The sequence below is a fragment of the Solanum lycopersicum genome, chromosome 8 (assembly GCF_036512215.1).
Source record: "Solanum lycopersicum chromosome 8, SLM_r2.1".
NCBI lineage: Eukaryota > Viridiplantae > Streptophyta > Magnoliopsida > Solanales > Solanaceae > Solanum > Solanum lycopersicum.
Window position 1 is genome coordinate 59,162,740 of NC_090807.1, and position 19,768 is coordinate 59,182,507.

The 19,768-nt window shown below is 37.1% G+C and overlaps 1 protein-coding gene across 1 annotated transcript; it reads right to left on the reverse strand.

Moving 5' to 3' along the window:
* Nucleotides 1–5,831: 5,831 nt before the first annotated feature.
* Nucleotides 5,832–12,566, reverse strand: LOC101263045 (histidine decarboxylase-like). The gene is made up of 6 exons (XM_004245379.4): nucleotides 12,456–12,566; nucleotides 11,996–12,323; nucleotides 7,027–7,180; nucleotides 6,741–6,934; nucleotides 6,502–6,638; nucleotides 5,832–6,410 (listed from the first exon to the last, which is right to left on the reverse strand). Exons 1-6 carry the CDS (start codon nucleotides 12,477–12,479, stop codon nucleotides 5,832–5,834), a joined length of 1,416 nt encoding a protein of 471 aa, XP_004245427.1. The 5' UTR covers nucleotides 12,480–12,566.
* Nucleotides 12,567–19,768: the final 7,202 nt, after the last annotated feature.

The window sequence follows — 19,768 nt, forward strand, 5'->3', positions numbered from 1 at the left end:
GGTGAGTACATTTTGTTCATATGTTTGTGATACTTATATATAGGCCTTACAAGTTGAAGGTTTTGTGCACCAACCACCCTTTTAATTTCCTCTCAGTTTCTTCAATTGTGTCCCACTTGCTTTTTCTAACTTCCATTAAGTATATATTTATATATTTTTCAAATTAAATGAACTTTTTCCCTGTGCGGTTTTGACCAAGCTATTCTTAGAAAGACTAGTCAACTTACTAGAAAATATTATTATGAATGATGGGTTGGTGAAAGTAAATCCAAATAAAATTAAACATGCAAAGACTATAATCACAAATTAAACGCGTACTTATAAGCAATTCATTCTTTATTAATATAATAACCATTCATGTCTAACTACAACCATTAAAATGTTATTTCTCCATTTGCCTTGCATAATAATGCTATGAATAATGTTCATTTATGGATATACATAACTATGACTTTAAAAGTGAAAAATCGGTTGAATAACAGGTTATAAGTTATTCTCTAAATTTAAAATGCAACTTTAAATTTGATTCAAAAAATTTTATACTCAAACACTAATTTTTAAATGAAATAAAATAAAATAAAAAATAGTCCAAAAAGATAAAATATTTTTTTATGGTCAAATGAGTCCTACTTAATATTTGGATTTCACTAGGATGCTACTTGGTGGATTCTTTGTATACAAGCAAAGTGGAATTTAGCTACTTCACTCCACCAAATGTCAATAATTAGGAACCAAAGACACGAGTCAACCTTTGAATTGGTCTATTTTAACTATCTTCACACCAATTATAATTTATAGATCTAATGGGGCATTAATAACATGTTTGAATAATGAATATTTTTTTATTCCGATTGCAATTGAGCTTTCAGAAATTGATATTTTTTTAAATATATAAATGTTAGACTCGAAATTAATTGTATTTAAAAATTTAATTTTTTTTTTATAATAACTTTATATTTAGTCTGGCCATGTTAGACACTTGATGATAAATGTCAATCCAATAGTCGATTTCAAGATTCCTACTTTAGAAATATCTAAAATTTATTAGTCTAGTTATTTCAAAATTAACGTTAGACCTATATGGCCAAAGTTAAAAACAAAAATCAAAGATTGAAAATAAATTTTAGATATATGAATCTAAACTTATGCTTATTAAAGTCAACCTTCAGACAATTTGAAAGCTTTTTGGTCTGATAGTAGCGGATGTATTAGCAAAATACACGAAGAAAAACGAAATATCCACGTATAATCAATAACTGACCCATGTTTCTGAGGCATCTCCTTCTCTTATATCATATAAGATTAGTTTCACTTTTGTATGAATAAACATTATAATAAAAATGATTATTAGCGGTATTTAATTTTTAATTGTCGCTAAATATGTTTTTTTATCGGTAATTATCACTCTTTGAATATGTTCCTAAAGCCTTTAGCGACATTAGTTCTAATGAGTAAAGAATTTATCACTTATTACTAAATAAAACTTAACTTCAAAAGAAAATGTGTATGGATTTTGTATCTTTTTGAAGTGTGATGTGGTACTCAATTTGCCACTAGACATGGTGGAACCTAATCCTACCTATTATTGGTGAACGTTTGCTAATTCATACAACTGAAATTTTCAAACTTCAATTTTTCTTTAGAAATTACAAGGTCCAAGTATGCTAGAACCAAAACTTAAAAATTGTATAATTGTTTGTCCTATATCTTGAATTCTGTCACCATATTTCTATTTGTTGTGCGAAATTTGAGATAATACGAGAAAATATATAAATGCGAAAAACAAGACAACAGATTTACGTGGTTCACCAATAAATTGGCTACGTCCACGGGAAGAGAGGGAGCAGTTTTATTATGGAGAGGCAAAAACAGAATTACAAAATAGGGTTTGCCATAGCGTCTATATATATATATAGTGCTAAGCTACGCCCTAACAGGCTTGGGCCCAACATACAGAATTGACAGAAAATTAAGGGCCCAATACAACAACATTGTATATCCTTTCTGTTTGTAACGGGTCCGATTCAAGACATTCAACACTATTATGATCAGTATTTACTTTTATCCAACTCTATGAGTTAAGAGTAAAAATTTGGTAAGTTTGTTGTTAATTAATAACATATAGTATTAAATAAATAGTATTAAATAATATTAGTATTTACTGTGTACTAATCCAAGTCCTATTAGGATTAGTACTCCTTAATCCTAGTTCTATTAGGATTAGTACTCCTTCCTATATCTCCTATATATATCTCCCATGTATTCCCTTATTAGGTTAACACTTCAATACAATCAATATTCCTTCATGGTATCAAGAGCCAGAAAACCTAGATCTTCTTTTCTCTAGTTTTTCTTTTCTCTCTTTAGGGCACCGATCGTTCCCTCTCTTCTCTTGGGCGGCGGCAGCCATGACAACCGAGGTGGATCCTCTCGATTCATTTCCTTCTGGCATTAAACTCCTTCTCAGGCATCTTCATGCCCTGATTCCCAAAAAATTATCAGACATAAATTACCCTACATGGAAAATCACCGTTCTTACAGCCCTTGAGGCCAATTACCTTCTCAAATACGTCGATGGAAGCACAGAACCGCCGCCGGCAGTCATCACCGCCACGGACAAATTAGAAAAAACCAATCCGGGCCATGCCGCCTGGAAAGTCGTGGATGGCCAGACCCGATCATGTTTAATTGCGGTCATCTCTCCCACGGTTCAGAAACACGTCCGATCCTACACAACTGCTTCAGCCCTGTGGACGGCTCTCGCAACACGCTATGCATCAATTTCCCACTCTCATATTTTTCAATTGCGTGATCGTCTCCACACAATTACCAAAGGCACGAAAACTATGACGGAGTATTTAGACGAGGTCTCCACCATCATCACAGCCCTCGACACCGTGAATGAAATCATTTCCGAAAAAGATCTCGTCATGTGCGTCGTTCGGGGGCTCCCATCAGCTTACTCCTCCATTAAACAGGCGGTTCGCATCAGTCCAACGCCCGTGACCTGGCTACTCTCTCCTCGTGGCTAAAAAGTGAAGAAATCAACGTGGATCTGGAGAGCAAACTTCTTCTCCGAGAAGCCGCTGTAATGGAGCCGGCCACCGCCCTCACCGCAAGCCAGAACTATCGCGGGGGGCGTGGTGGCAGCCGGCAGGGGGGCCGCGGCGGCTACGGCAGAAACAGCGGAGGTAGCGGGCGTGGCGGTCGGCAGGGCAGTCGTCCGCCGTACGACGGTCAGCAGCACGACAGCAACAACAGCCTGCACTCCTTCGACAGCGGCGGACAGTCATCTTCCAGCGGCGGGCAGGGCACTTACGAGCGGGATCGTCTAACTTATCAAATCTGTCAGAAAACAGAACACACCGCTGTTCGTTGCTGGTTTCGGTATAAGGAGAGCCGAAATAGTGATAACCGTGTCAATTATGCATCTCAAGCCGGCCCTTCCTCTGAATGACTGTTGGATACTGGGGCCAACATGCACGTTACTTCTGATCTATCCAAGCTTAACGCTCCAAATCCATATCATGGCTCCAATGGTATTACTGTTGGCAACGGTGAGTCCCTTAATATTTCTCACACTGGCACGGGTACCATTAAAACCCCCACCGCTATCTTTCACCTAGGTAACCTTACCCACGTCCCTTTTATTAAAATCAATCTCCTTTCAGTTCACCAATTCACAAAAGACAATAATTGCTCACTCTTGTTCACCTCTAATGATTTTCAGATCCTAGACAATACTACCAAGAGGGTGATTTTTTAGGGCCCCTGTGAGCATGGTCTGTATGTTCTTCCTGGCACAAGTTCGTCTGCCCACCCAGTTTCAAAAAGCGTTCCTGTGGCTCCGCTGGCTCTTTCGGCCGATGGCCACAGTCTGTTGTGGCACAGTCGTCTAGGTCACCCGTCTACTCAAATAATAAATTCTTTAATGTCTCAATTAGGTTTTTCTTCCATTCATGTAAACAATTGTGACTCCTGTTCAATTGCCAAAACCTCATAAATTACCTTTTACTTTATCTGAGAAGCGTACAACTGCACCTTTTCAACTTATTCATTCTGACCTATGGGGTCCTACTGCTGTTTCTTCATTTACTGGTTTTCGCTATTATATTTGTTTTGTGGATGATTTTACAAAATACACTTGGTTGTACCCACTAAAACACAAATCACAGGCATACACCACCTTTGTCACTTTTGAAAAAATGGTCAAAACACAATTCAATTCTCATGTTAAACTTTTTCGAAGTGACAATGGAAAGGAATATGTAAATAACATCTTTGGCCAGTTTCTGCAATCCCTGAGAATTATACATCAAACCTCCTGTCCATACACTCCCGAACAAAATGGGGTGGCTAAGCGTAAGCATCGCCATCTCATTGAAACGGTGGTTACTCTAGCCACCGCAAACTACCTCATTAACAAAATGCCCAGTCACACCCTCTCCAACAAATCACCCTATCAACTCCTTTACCAAGAACTTCCCAATTATACCAACCTCCGCGTCTTTGGGTGTCTTGCCTACCCTTGGCTACGCCCTCATATTACTCACAAATTACAACCCCGATCCCGTCCTTGTATTTTTTTGGGCTATCATCCTACCTCCAAGGGTTATCGCTGTCTTGACCCACAAACTCATAAAGTCTACATATCTCGTCATGTCAAATTTGTCGAAAATGAGTTTCCTTACGAGTCTATTTCCTCCTCCACAAATACATCATTCATTGGCGTCCTTCCTCTTTTTCCAACATACTCACAGGGTCCCTCATCACCTTCCCCCACACCTCTATCCACTACCCAACCACCCTTCATCACCCCTTCGACCGTCACCCACAATACACCCGCAACCACCACCCACACTCACAACCAACCCGAACCACCCCATACCCACAACATCTCCAGCCCGATCCGTTTTGGGTCCTTCCCGGCCACCCCTGAATCACCACCGCCCGTGCCACCCGCCAATACCCATCCCATGTTAACCCGTGGCAAAGCCGGTATCTTTAAACCCAAAACCTTTCAGGCTACCATACTACCAAATACACCCCTTCCCGATAGTGAACCAACAACCTACTGTGTTGCCTCACAAAATGCTTATTGGCGTCATGCTATGGATGACGAGTTTAAGGCTTTGACTGATCAGAAAACTTGGGTTCTTGTACCCACTGAAGAATAACCGGCTGATATTCTCACCAAGCCTCTCCCGAGCCGACAGCACGATTACCTCAGTTCCAAGCTTTCGTTCGCTTCCGCTCAGCTCAGCTTGAGGGGGATAATGACAGATAGTATTAAATAAATAGTATTAAATAATATTAGTATTTACTGTGTACTAATCCTAGTCCTATTAAAATTAGTACTCCTTAATCCTAGTCCTATTAGGATTAGTACTCCTTAATCCTAGACATATTAGGATTAGTACTCCTTCCTATATATCCTATATATATCTCCCATTATTCCCTTATTAGGTTAACACTTCAATACAATTAATATTCCTTCATTAATATACCTTGTTTTTATGTGAAACTTTATACTTCTGCAATAACATCTAGTTTCCACAATTTCCAACAAATAATAATAATAATTTTTTGAATAATTAATGAATTCAACTTGTTAATTTTAACTAACAAGACTAAGAATTAGAATGTCAAGGAATTTTATTCAAAGAATATCATAAAAGAGTGTCAAAACTTTATAATTTAAAAAATGTTTCATGTATATAATTCAATTTCAATGGTTCTAACAAATGAAAGAATTAATAAGAGTTACAAAATGGCATCTCAATGGAAAACATACTAACGGCAACAAAGGTCGTCTCTCATTTCTTTGCCTTCTAAGGAGTAATGAAGTCAATCTTATGGTAAGAGCATGCACAATTTTGAGCACCAATATCCTCTCCAACACAAGGAGGATTAGTCTTTCCATTTTGATACCATACTTTTCTTTGTTGCACTAATTCACTCATGAAGTTGTCAAGCATTTCTCGTGTGATGCCTGGCATTACAATAACATGTGCCATATCCTTGACGCATGAGAGTTGCCAACGACGCACAAATTCATGGTCACGAGGCCTTTCAAGTACAACTATGATGCTTAGCTCATTCAGCATGACACTTATCCCTGCTTGTTGAAGACGATCTTTCAAATATTTGGCATTGTCGAGACATCTTTTAACATCCTTTTGAAGTCCAACTTGACCTTTTGCGCTCAAGCTGTACCATAAGAAAATTAGAGTTAAACCGTTACGGCTACCAGAAATCGTGGCATCCACAGAAGCAATGTATTCCACATTTGTTGAGAGATTATTGATGTAGCTTTTTCTTGTTATTTGGACACCACAAGGCATTGGGCATCCTAAGAACTTGTGACCAGAAATTGTGACACTTCCAATTGGCTTCTTGAAACTAATCATCTGTTCAAATTTTTAAAAAGAATAATTAGATTGTCGCTTTGAGAATTACTAAAGATATTGTAATTAGAAGTAAGAAGCAATTGAAACTCACATTGTTTATAAAAGGGGTCATAAGACCACATAGTGCAGCATCACAGTGGATGTAAAATCGATCTTGTGAATAGCCACATTCTTTGAGTGTTTCAAGAATAACGTCAACATCATCAATAGCTCCTTTGAACGTAGTTCCTATAATTAAAAGAACCATCAATGGAAAAGACATAAGATGACTGATTTGGTCACATAAAAGAAAAATGAAAAATGATAAGAGGTTGGAGTATAGGTATATACCAATTGTGACATTTATAATAGCTGGTTTATCCTTATTTTGAAGTAACTTTGCTCTTAAATCTGAATAATCCATCTCTCCATTTACTGATGTGTTGATTGTTTCTGAATCCATTCTATACATTCTTGCAGCTTTGAATACTGAGTAATGAGAGTCTTTTGATGCATATAATATTCCTTCAGGAAGTAACTCTCTCCTGCAAAAAATAATATGATGAAAATGTAAGAGCACCGAAATAATAAAATTCATTATATGATATGCTTGTGTCATAAGTATATATGAACTTACCCTAACAAAATACCATGGAGATTGCCTTCAGTGCCACCATTGGTAACATATCCCCAATATTGATCCTTTTCAATTCCCCAAAGTTGTGCAAACCAATCCAAAACAGCCACTTCAAAGTCTTTAGAATGGAAATCAACAGTGTTTTGAAGGAAAGTGTTGAATGCCTTGAATCGGACCCGCTACAAACAGAAAGGACGGGGGTCTCGCTGACGGTATACAATGTTGTTGTATTGGGCCCTTAATTTTCTGTTGATTCTGTATGTTGGGCCCAAGCCTGTTAGGGCGTAGCTTAGCACTATATATAGACGCTATGGGAAACCCTATTCTGTAATTCTGTTTTTGCCTCTCCATAATAAAACTGCTCCCTCTCTTCCCGTGGACGTAGCCAATTTATTGGTGAACCACGTAAATCTGTTGTCTTGTTTTTCGCGTTTATATTTTCTCGTATTATCTCAAATTCCGCACAACAAATTGGTATCAGAGCCTCTCGGTTAATCGGTGTTCTTGGCGAATTCGAGATGTCTGCTTTGAACGTGAAAATCGACAAATTCACAGGGAGGAACAGTTTCAGTTTATGGCAGATCAAGATGCGGGCCTTGTTGAAAAACAGCAAGGCTTCTGGGCGCCGTTGTCGAAAGACAAGAACGCCGTCGTTACTCCTGAGATGGCGATTCTGGAGGAAAAGGCGCACTCGACGATCATGCTGTGTCTCGCGGATGACGTCATCACGGAGGTCTCGGATGAAGAGACTACTGCTGGTCTGTGGTTGAAGCTGGAGAGTTTGTACATGACAAAATCTCTAACCAACAAGCTGCTTCTGAAACAACGTCTATTCGGTTTACGAATGGCTGAAGGTACACAACTCAGGGAACACTTAGAGCAATTGAATACTTTGTTATTAGAATTGCGTAATATCGATGTGAAGATCGAGGATGAAGATGCTGCCCTGATTCTGTTAGTATCTCTCCCAATGTCGTTTGAGAATTTTGTTCAATCGTTCATTGTTGGGAAAGATACTGTGTCACTGGAAGAAGTCAGATCGGCCCTTCATAGCAGGGAATTACGGCATAAGGCTAACGGCACAAGTACGGACATACAGCCTTCCGGTCTGTTCACCAGTAGCGGAAAGGGAAGGAAAAACGGCGGAAAGAAAAATAAGCCGATGTCGAAGGGTGCAAAGCCGGATGATGTTTGTAATTACTGCAAGGAGAAGGGACATTGGAAATTTGATTGTCCGAAGAAGAAGAAGCAATCGGAAAAACAATCAGTGTCTGCTGCTGTTGCTGAAGAAGACACCAATTCTGAAGAAGATATTGCCCTAATTGCGGATGAGCACACTCATTATTCAGATGTGTGGGTTCTTGATTCTGGGGCATCCTATCACATCTGTCCTAGGAGAGAGTGGTTCACGACTTATGAGCAGGTAGACGGAGGCAGCATCTCGATGGCCAACAGTTCTGTCTGCAAGGTGGTTGGGACAGGCTCGATCAAGTTAAGGACACATGACGGTAGCTTCTGCACATTGAACGAGGTCAGGCACGTTCCATTGATGACGAAAAATCTGATATCTCTCAGTCTTTTGGACAGCAAGGGATTCAGCTGGTCGGGAAAAGATGGAGTCTTGCGGGTCTGGAAGGGTTCAAATTTGATTCTGAAAGGTGTCATGCGTGGTACTTTGTATTTTCTACAAGGTTCCACGGTTACAGGTTCAGCCCATGTTGCATCGTCAGAATTTCACCAGAAGGATATGACTAAGTTATGGCACATGAGACTTGGTCATATGGGTGAAAGAGGGATGCAAATTCTGTCAAAGGAGGATTTACTTGCTGGTCATAAGGTTAAGAGCCTAGAGTTTTGTGAACATTGTGTTTTTGGAAAACTACATCGCAACAAGTTTCCAAAGGCCATTCATAGAACAAAAGGCACACTTGATTATATCCATTCTGATTGCTGGGGTCCATGCCGTGTTGAGTCTTTGGGAGGCTGCAGATTTTTTGTGTCCATTATTGATGACTACTCAAGGATGACTTGGGTGTACATGATGAAGCATAAAAGTGAAGCCTTCCAGAAGTTCAAGGAGTGGAAAATTTTGATGGAAAATCAAACAGGGAAGAAGATCAAGAGGTTGCGAACTGATAATGGGCTGGAATTCTGTTGGTCTGAATTTGATCAATTCTGTAAGGATGAAGGGATTGCTCGACATCGTACAGTCAGAAATACACCACAGCAGAACGGTGTAGCTGAGCGGATGAATCAAACACTTCTGGAGAGAGCAAGGTGCATGCTCTCTAATGCTGGGCTAGATAGAAGATTCTGGGCAGAAGCGGTTAGTACAGCTTGCTACTTGATTAACCGCGGACCACATACAGGCATACAGTGCAAGACACCTATGGAGATGTGGTCAGGAAAAGTTGCTGATTATTCAAATCTGAAAGCTTTTGGTTGTACGGCTTACTATCACGTCAGTGAAGGTAAGTTAGAACCAAGAGCTAAAAAGGGAGTATTTGTGGGCTACGGAGATGGAGTGAAAGGTTTCAGAATCTGGTCTCCAGCAGAAAAGAGGGTTATTATGAGCAGGAACGTTGTCTTTGATGAAAGTTCTCTGCTTAGAACCATTGTGAAGCCTACAACTACGTCAGAAACTGGGAGTCTTGACAAACAGGTGGAGTTTCAAGTCATTCAGAACGAGAGAGATTTAAAGGAACCTGAAGAGGAGGATCAAGAGCCAGAGACAGAAACTGATATTCCAGAATCTATGCCATCAGATATCCATCAGAGTATAGCTCAAGATCGGCCAAGGAGGGTTGGAGTTCGGCCACCTACGAGGTATGGTTTTGAGGACATGGTGGGTTATGCACTGCAGGTTGCTGAAGAGGTAGATACATCTGAGTCGTCTACTTACAAAGAAGCCATTTTAAGTTCTGATTCTGAAAAATGGTTTGCCGCTATGGGAGATGAGATGGAGTCCCTACACAAGAATCAGACATGGGATCTGGTCATACAGCCTTCGGGGAGAAAGATTATTACTTGCAAATGGGTTTTCAAGAAGAAGGAAGGGATATCACCAGCAGAAGGAGTCAAGTATAAAGCCAGGGTTGTTGCCAGAGGTTTCAACCAAAGAGAGGGAGTGGACTACAATGAGATCTTCTCACCAGTGGTCAGACATACTTCCATCCGAGTGTTACTAGCGATAGTTGCACATCAGAATCTGGAGCTTGAACAACTTGATGTGAAGACAGCGTTTCTACATGGAGAGTTGGAGGAAGAGATATACATGACTCAGCCGGATGGTTTCCAAGTTCCAGGGAAGGAAAATCACGTCTGCAAGTTGAAGAAGTCCTTATATGGACTTAAGCAGTCTCCAAGGCAGTGGTATAAAAGGTTTGACAGCTATATGGTGAAGTTGGGCTATACTCGGAGCTCATATGATTGTTGTGTCTACTACAATAGGCTCAATGATGATTCATTCATCTATCTGGTGTTTTATGTAGATGATATGTTGATAGCTGCAAAGAAGAAGTATGACATTCAGAAGCTGAAGGGTTTACTTAGTGCTGAGTTTGAGATGAAGGATCTGGGAGCCGCTCGGAAGATTTTAGGGATGGAGATCATTAGAGACAGAGAGAGAAGGAAACTTTTCTTGTCACAGAGAAGCTATATTCAGAAGGTCTTGGCGAGGTTTGGCATGTCTTCATCTAAGCCCATTGATACCCCCAGTGCTGCCAATATCCATCTCACTGCCATGTTCGCTCCACAGTCAGAAGAAGAGAAGGAGTATATGTCACGAGTCCCCTATGCCAGTGCCGTAGGAAGTTTAATGTATGCTATGGTCTGTACAAGGCCAGATTTAGCACATGCAGTCAGTGTAGTGAGCAGATTCATGGGACAACCAGGGAGAGAACATTGGCAGGCTGTGAAGAGAATTTTCCGGTACCTTAGAGGTACATCTGACGTTGGTCTCATTTATGGAGGTGATACTCAGTGCTTGGTTACTGGCTATTCTGATTCAGACTATGCTGGAGATGTTGACACAAGAAGATCGATGACTGGCTATGTGTTTACCCTTGGAGGATCTGTCGTCAGTTGGAAGGCAACTTTGCAACCTACAGTGACTTTGTCTTCTACGGAAGCGGAGTACATGGCCTTGACAGAGGCTGCAAAAGAAGGGATTTGGTTGAAAGGGCTGGTTAGTGATCTTGGTCTGCATCATGATCAGGCTACGGTGTATTGTGACAGTTTGAGCGCAATTTGTCTAGCCAAGGATCAAGTCCATCATGAGAGAACCAAGCATATTGACGTAAGGTATCATTTTCTGAGAAGTGAGAAGAGAATCAAGGTGAAGAAAGTAGGAACTGCTGATAATCCTGCTGATATGTTTACAAAGCCGGTTCCACAGAGCAAGTTTCAACACTGTTTGGACTTGCTCAACATCAGAAGCTGTTAATTGCCCTGCGGGGCAACTCTGAGGAAGAGGGGGAGTCCTGGCACTATCATAGTGCGTCTGAAGAATCTGTTCGGAGAATTCAAGTCAAGGTGGAGATTTGTTGAATGCCTTGAATCGGACCCGCTACAAACAGAAAGGATGGGATCTCCCCAATATATTGAGTCAATACATTTAACTTTTAAGAAAATATTCTTTCTCCCATGTTTTTATCAGTGGCACATTCATGATTTTGTGACAATAGTTACTTAATGTTTTTTGTGTTAAGATAAAGTTATGTTGTATTGGGCCCTTAATTTTCTGTTGATTCTGTATGTTGGGCCCAAGCCTGTTAGGGCGTAGCTTAGCACTATATATAGACGCTATGGGAAACCCTATTCTGTAATTCTGTTTTTGCCTCTCCATAATAAAACTGCTCCCTCTCTTCCCGTGGACGTAGCCAATTTATTGGTGAACCACGTAAATCTGTTGTCTTGTTTTTCGCGTTTATATTTTCTCGTATTATCTCAAATTCAGCACAACAGAAAGGATCACCACAATTGTTTAAGTGAAACTGTAAAAGTGGTGCTAAAGATGCATAGTGATCATAACATATATTGACTGGATAACCTAAATGATAATTGACTCGTTGAGTAAGTGTGTCCAAATAATTGACCAATATAGTGTCCAAGGAAGGACCATCATTGTCCAAAGCAGGTTCCATGACTTCAAGTTGTAAGTTCTTCCTTGGTCCTGCACCTGATTGTTCCACCTTCTGTTTTTTGTTGTCCACATTTGGAAACAATCTTCGCCGCGCTAAACTTCTAGGTGTCATCGCTGCTAAACTTCTGGGTGTCATGGGTGATGGCTCAAAATCCTGTCAAATATCATAGTTCAATTAATGATATAATTAAGTAAATAAAATATATTTTGTGATATAATGAGGATGTCTGAGACATAATATACGACAAAATTGTGCATGTAACTAGCTAAGATGAAGAGTGCATACCATTTCAAGTGAAAGGCTACCCATTCTCGTGAAACGCAAATTTATATTTTAATAGTATGTTTTCTGTTTGCTTAGAATAAAGGAGAGGTATTTATAACTGTTGAGTGCATTTTGTTGATATGTCTTGCATACTTATATATAGGTCTTATTATGCATGCACCAACTACTCCTTTAATTTCCTCTTACTTTCTTCCATTTTGTTTCTCACTTGCAATTTTCAAATGATTAAATTTCCCATGTGTGGTCTTGACCAGGCAATTCTTAGAAAGTGACTACTCAACTAACGAGCCAATAGTATTATGAATGAAGGGTTGGTGAGATTAATAACAACACAAATCCAAATAAATTAAACATGCAAAGATCGCTATAGTCACAAATCTAAACGCGTGCGTATAAACAATTCATTCTTTATTAAGAATTATAATAGTGCTAACAGCAGTCATTCATGTCTAACTAAAACCCATAAAATTTACACACAAGTATAAATGGTTTCGCTAATTAGAAGGCTGGATGAAAGAGCTAATGCATAATACTATGAATAATGTTTATTTTTGAACATATGTAAATACAACTTCAAAAGTAAAAAATTAGTTGAAAAACAGGTTATAAGTTATTTTCTGAATTTGGAATGCAACTTAAAGTTTGATTTAAAATTTTTATAACTAAACACCGATTTTTAAATAAAATATAAAAATTATTCCAAAAAATATGAATAATTTTTTTTTTTGGTCAAACGATTCCTAATATTTTTGGTTTTCACTAGGATGCTACTGGTTAATTATTTGTCCGAATCCAAACAAAGTGGAATGTAGCTACTACTTCACTCCATCATATGTCAATAATTAGGAACCAAAGAATTACTTAACTAAAAATAGAGAATTGGTCAGTGGACAAAAATAGCAGTTTTCAGAGACACAATAGTCAACTTTTTAATTGGTCTGTTCTCACCAATTAAAATTTAAAGATGTTACTCATATTTAAATGTCTCACCAATAACATCTGTTGAATAAAGAATATTTTTTCTGTTGAAAAAAAAACATAATTTACGCAAAATGGGGATTTGAATTTTTGATTTGGATTGCAATTAAGCTTTCAGATTTAATTTTTTAAAAGAATGAATTTTAGATTTGGGATGAATCGTATGTAGAAGTCCAATTTTTTTTATAATGACTTTATATTTAGCCTGACTAATTAGACACTCGATCATATGAAAAATGTCAAATTCAATAGCCGATTTCAAAATCTCTATTTAAGACGCACTCAAAATTTGTTAAAGTATTGTTGTTTTGAAGTATGGCAAAGTTAAGGAGTTGTAGTAGTAACATGGCAAAAGAAGGAAGATGTGTGTCTTATTTGCTGAGTTCGAAATGTATAATTGTCATTCTCAAAAAGGGGGAATTTGTTAGAATGATAAAGATTTTGATAATTGACAAATACAGAAAAAGATGAAAGAAACTGGTTGTACAGAGGTGTTCCTTACAGAACGAATTCGACTTGGATAAGGAGAACGTCAACCACGTGAATTAGAAGTTATAAAGCTGTGGAATTATTATTTTTTCAACAAGCAACAAGTACAAAAAGTTTCCTTTTATAAAGGAGTTCAAAGCCAAGTGAAAGAAGGAAAACTAATTCCTATTTAAGGAAATCTATTTAAGGAAATTGTGTTTTCTTATTTATTAAGGAAATTCTGTAGAAAAGGAGTCCAAGTAGAAGTCAACAAGGATTTGTAGAAGGCAAATACAAGTTGAATTATACAAGGATTTGTTAAAGTTTTGATCTATAAATAGGGAGCTATTTGCATAAAAAAAAGTGTGCACTTACATAGAGAGAAGATCAAAACACGATCAAGAAGTTTTAAAGAGTTTTGAGATTTATTGAGAGTGTAACAATTTGTGAGAAAAAATTGTAAAATTGTATTCAAGAGTCTTGTTTACAATCTGAGTTTTGTGAGTAGGAGTTGTTCGACAAGTTGTAGAACTTGAAGAACATTGGAAGATATAAAACTGGGGTTTTTGTATCTTTGGGTAGCTAGAAATTAGAGTTTATAATTTCTTAGCTAGGAATTAGAGTTTATAATTCCTTAGGTTACATAGCTTTGTAATCTTTTGTTGATACGTGAAATTTAATAAAGTGGAGTTAAATCCTACAGAGGTGTAGGTCCTGGTTTTTACCCTTGTGAGTTGGGGTTTTCCCGCGATAAAATATTGTGTCATTATTTTATTTACTTCACAAAACGTATCTGCTGTAATTTCTCAAAGGAACATATAGAATAAACCTGTTCCTAAGGCGAATTTGGGGGTCAGAAATCCAACAATTGGTATCAGAGCAGGTTATCTTTGAAGAGTCTAACAACTTAAGATAAGATCATAATGAATTCTGCACCTCCTCTTGGGTATGGTCAAGGGCAACACATCAACAGACCACCATTATTTAATGGAGAATACTACTCTTGGTGGAAGACAAGAATGGAAGATTTCATTCAAGCTGAAAATTACGAACTATGGGTTAGAATTACTAATGGACCATTAATTCCTACTATTACTGATAGTGAAGGGAATAAGGTGCCTAAACCTATAGAAAAGTATGAAGAAGCCGATTACAAGATGTTAGGAAAGAATGCAAAAGCTAAATGCATTCTGGTATGTGGATTAGGACCTGATGAGTTTAACCGCATCTCTAGTTGTACCTCTGCAAAACAAATATGGGACACTTTAAAAAACGCTCACGAAGGTACAACTCAAGTTCGTAAATTCAGAATTGCCAAACTTTGTTTTGAATATGAAACTTTCAAGATGAAACCCGGAGAATCACTTCAAGATATGATCACCAGATTTACCATTGTTGTAAATGAGTTAATATCCTTGGGCAAAGTATACACCACTGAAGAACAGGTAGACAAAGTACTAAGGACTCTGCCTAGATCATGGGAAATAAAAGTTACTGCAATCAGAGAAGCCAAAGATCTAACCAATATGACTTTGGATGAATTAGTAGGAAATCTCAAAACTTATGAGATGAATGTTGACAAAAGAGGTGAAAGAAAAAAAGAGAAAAATCTTGGGTTTAAAGCAACTGAAAGTGATGAATCTGACATAGATGATGATGATCTTGCTCTTATATGTAAGAACTTCAAGAAAATCTTAAAAAGGGATTAAACGCTAGCAAGAAATCACCACCCCAAAAAGAAAGAAATTTTGAGAGACTACAGAGCGGAGGCTGCTTCAAGTGTGGTGAGACAGATCATCAGATCAAGGATTGCCCAATGTGGGAATTAGAATGGAAAAAGGAAAAAACTGAAAAAGAAAGGAAGGAACTCTTTAATAAAAAGAAAAACAAAGAAAAATAACAAGCAATATATGCAGCTTGGGGAACAGGTTCTTCAGACATGTATGAAGAAGAAGATGAGGACATTGCTTTGATGGCGATAGAAGAATCAGATGCTGAACCTGAATCAGACTCTGAAGAAACTGAGGTAAATCTTCTTAACTTAAAAGATAAACTAGTAAAGTTCTCTAAGAAAAAACTTTCATTCTTATTACTTGCTTCCATAGACACAATTCAAGAACTTGTTAACACCAAGAGCCAACTACTTGCTTCCTTATCTAGCTTAAAGTTTGAGCACATTGATCTTAATAAGAACAAACATGACCTTCAAGGGAAAATCAAGCAACTTGAATCTCACAATCTGGAACTAAGAACTGAGAATCTACAATTAAAAGTTCTTGGTAAAGAAAAAGGGAGTGAACTGCCTGACCAAACACTTGAGGTCGACAAACTAAAAAATATTTTAAAACTAGAAAAGGAAAAATCTAGAAGAATAAATTTTGAATTAACTAGGATGAGAAGTGATCTGGAAAGAGCAAATAAGTGGACAAAATCCTCCATGATAGTAACCCATCTAGGTAACAATAATAGGAACATTAAAACTGGAATAGGGTATGAACAATCCATAAATGAGAATCCTATGTTTTGTATTATTTGTGGTATCTCAGGTCATTCTAAACAATATTGTCCTAAATACAAAGCTATTGCAGAAAATAATGCAAGAGGAACTTATAAAACTGTTCAAAGGAACAAGTATACTCAAAGGAAAAATAATCTGCCCAAGTGGGCTTATAGAGATCTTATTCATCCTTTTTGTCAATACAAAGGACCCAAGCTAGTCTGGGTTCCTAAATCTAACATTTGAATTTGCAGGAAAAGTGAGAGGAAGCAGACAACATTCACCAATTGAACATGTTGTTTCAGATGCATGATTGTAACTTAAAAAAAGAAAAAAAAAGGGAAGAAGAATGGATGAATAACATTAACGGAAAAAATTTGAAAAAAATTGGTTGAAAAAATGGAGAAAGACTGAAGAAACATGTTGAAGGAAACAGGTTCAACCTATGCAGTATCTAACAATTATGCGTATTAAGATGATCAATCAATCAAAAATATGATCAGCCAAGGAAAACACTTTCAAAAGGAACAATTTGAAACCTGGGGATGATTAAGGTTGCATAAGTATCCAAAAATGGCTAATGAACATTGTGCATATTGCCCTCTAATATTGAATTCTATGCTCAGGTTTGCACATTAAGTTGTATGTCTCTATACCACTTTTAAAGTCATGCTACTCATGCCCTATAACATTGTATTTGCATCTAGCACAGGAGAGAGATTTGGTAAAATTGAAGCAAAATTCAGCACTATCCAGAGATCTAAGGTATGTGCACTACATTTATTCATGATTAAATATAAAGTAAATGCACTTGAACCTATTTCTTTCACTTATCCCAAAAGATATTCATGCCCTAAATACTACCAAAACAAATATCTTCTTAAAAAGCCTTATCCCAATGTGATGGTCTGTGGTTGAGATGAATTTGATGGAGGACACCCCTACTTGGGGCCTTATAAATACAGATTAAGAAAATAGAGTGTGCTGGTTCTTAGGGGGAATATTTTGTATTGAGTAAAGTCTTGGAGGATTTACATTGTGAGGGGGAATATTTTGGAGACCCTATACCTAAACAAAGTTCACTTGTTAGGATCAACTTGGGTGCATCTAGTAAAAGGGAATTGATGAGAGATACATCTGTCGAACCTAGTTCTTCTATTGGGAACCATATAAACTGGGATTTTGAATTGATATAAATAAAATTTATAGCTGGTGCTGCAGTTGATAGTACACGTCGAAGGAACATATTGAGAGAACATGTTCCTTTACAAGTGATATTCAAGAAAACTTGTTCCTCTTACTGACTCTATTGAAATTAAAGATGAGTGAACTATTGTTTCTGCAGAAAGAACATGATTGATTGAACAAGTTCCTCAAAAGTGAAAAAAAAGGATTGAGCGTGCATAGACCAAGGTTAACTTTGAAATTGAGAAGGCTGCTAATTTTGTTAATCCAAAGATATTTTTGCTGCTGAAAAATGACTTTTATTTATCCTCTCATCTTTTGATATTACCTAACCACTCTAGCCTTTGACTTCCAAATTTTTTTTTCATCACAAGTGCTTGATTCTATGTTTAATTTTGATTACATTTGTGGTGTATATGCTTTTTGATTAATGCTAATATTGGGTTTGAGTTTCAGGTTACTGTCTATCTCCTATGTTTATGCTAATGCTTTGTTTTAGCTCATTGGGTTCTTGATTTTTAAGTGTTTGTGTAAGTGATAGCCCAGTGGTCATGAGTATCGAATTTGCCTAATGTCAAAAGGGGGAAGCAGCTGCATATGAGTTATGTGTACCTATTCAATGCAAGCAGATAAAATTTGCCATAGTCAAAAAGGGGGAATTTGTTAAAGTATTGTTGTTTTGAAGTATGGCAAAGTTAAGGAGTTGTAGTAGTAACATGGCAAAAGAAGGAAGATGTGTGTCTTATTTGCTGAGTTCAAAATGTATAATTGTCATTCTCAAAAAGGGGGAATTTGTTAGAATGATAAAGATTTTGATAATTGACAAATACAGAAAAAGATGAAAGAAACTGGTTGTACAGAGGTGTTCCTTACAGAACGAATTCGACTTGGATAAGGAGAACGTCAACCACGTGAATTAGAAGTTATAAAGCTGTGGAATTATTATTTTTTCGACAAGCAACAAGTACAAAAAGTTTCCTTTTATAAAGGAGTTCAAAGCCAAGTGAAAGAAGGAAAACTAATTCCTATTTAAGGAAATCTATTTAAGGAAATTGTGTTTTCTTATTTATTAAGGAAATTCTGTAGAAAAGGAGTCCAAGTAGAAGTCAACAAGGATTTGTAGAAGGCAAATACAAGTTGAATTATACAAGGATTTGTTGAAGTTTTGATCTATAAATAGGGAGCTATTTGCATAAAAAAAAGTGTGCACTTACATAGAGAGAAGATCAAAACACGATCAAGAAGTTTGAAAGAGTTTTGAGATTTATTGAGAGTGTAACAATTTGTGAGAAAAAATTGTAAAATTGTATTCAAGAGTCTTGTTTACAATCTGAGTTTTGTGAGTAGGAGTTGTTCGACAAGTTGTAGAACTTGAAGAACATTGGAAGATATAAAACTGGGGTTTTTTATCTTTGGGTAGCTAGAAATTAGAGTTTATAATTTCTTAGCTAGGAATTAGAGTTTATAATTCCTCTAGGAATTAGAGTTTATAATTCCTTAGGTCACATAGCTTTGTAATCTTTTGTTGAGACGTGAAATTTAATAAAGTGGAGTTAAATCCTACAGAGGTGTAGGTCGTGGTTTTTACCCTTGTGAGTTGGGGTTTTCCCGCTATAAAATATTGTGTCATTATTTTATTTACTTCACAAAACGTATCTGCTGTAATTTCTCAAAGGAACATATAGAATAAACCTGTTCCTAAGGCGAATTTGGGGGTCAGAAATCCAACAAAATTTAACACACCCTCTGTTTTAAAAATGATGACCTAGTTTGACTTGGAATGGAGTTTATGTAAAGAAAGAAGACTCTTTAATCTTGTGGTTCTAAATTAAAGTTATGTCAAATGTATCAAAATGCCCTTTAATCTTGTGGTTTTAAACATGTCACGTGGAAAACTAAGGTTAAAGGGTTTCCAAAAAAGGAAAAAAGCCATTCTTTTTTAAACAAACGACATTCTTTTTTAAACGGAGGGAGTAATTTTTTGTTAGAGTGGGTTAAATTGGCTCAAAAGCTGATCAAACCTAATTTTAAGTTCTCAAACCTAATTTTAAGTCGATTTTTTAGTTCTCAAACTGTTTGAAATGTATAAAAAATAAGTTAAAATAAGTCCGAAAGTGTTTGACAATATAAAAAATGACTTAAAATAAATTAAAAATCAAAAGTAGATTTCCCCTAGTTTATATTT

What these genes read in the sequence shown, in the direction of transcription:
- LOC101263045 (XM_004245379.4), bottom strand. Translation starts at nt 12,479, where the DNA reads ATGGGTAGCCTTTCACTTGAAATG. An exon ending in CTCCATGGTATTTTGTTAGG is followed by an intron (nt 6,935 to 7,026) that starts GTAAGTTCATAT and finishes TATTTTTTGCAG; the next exon opens with GAGAGAGTTACTTCCTGAAG. An exon ending in TGACCCCTTTTATAAACAAT is followed by an intron (nt 6,411 to 6,501) that starts GTGAGTTTCAAT and finishes AAATTTGAACAG; the next exon opens with ATGATTAGTTTCAAGAAGCC.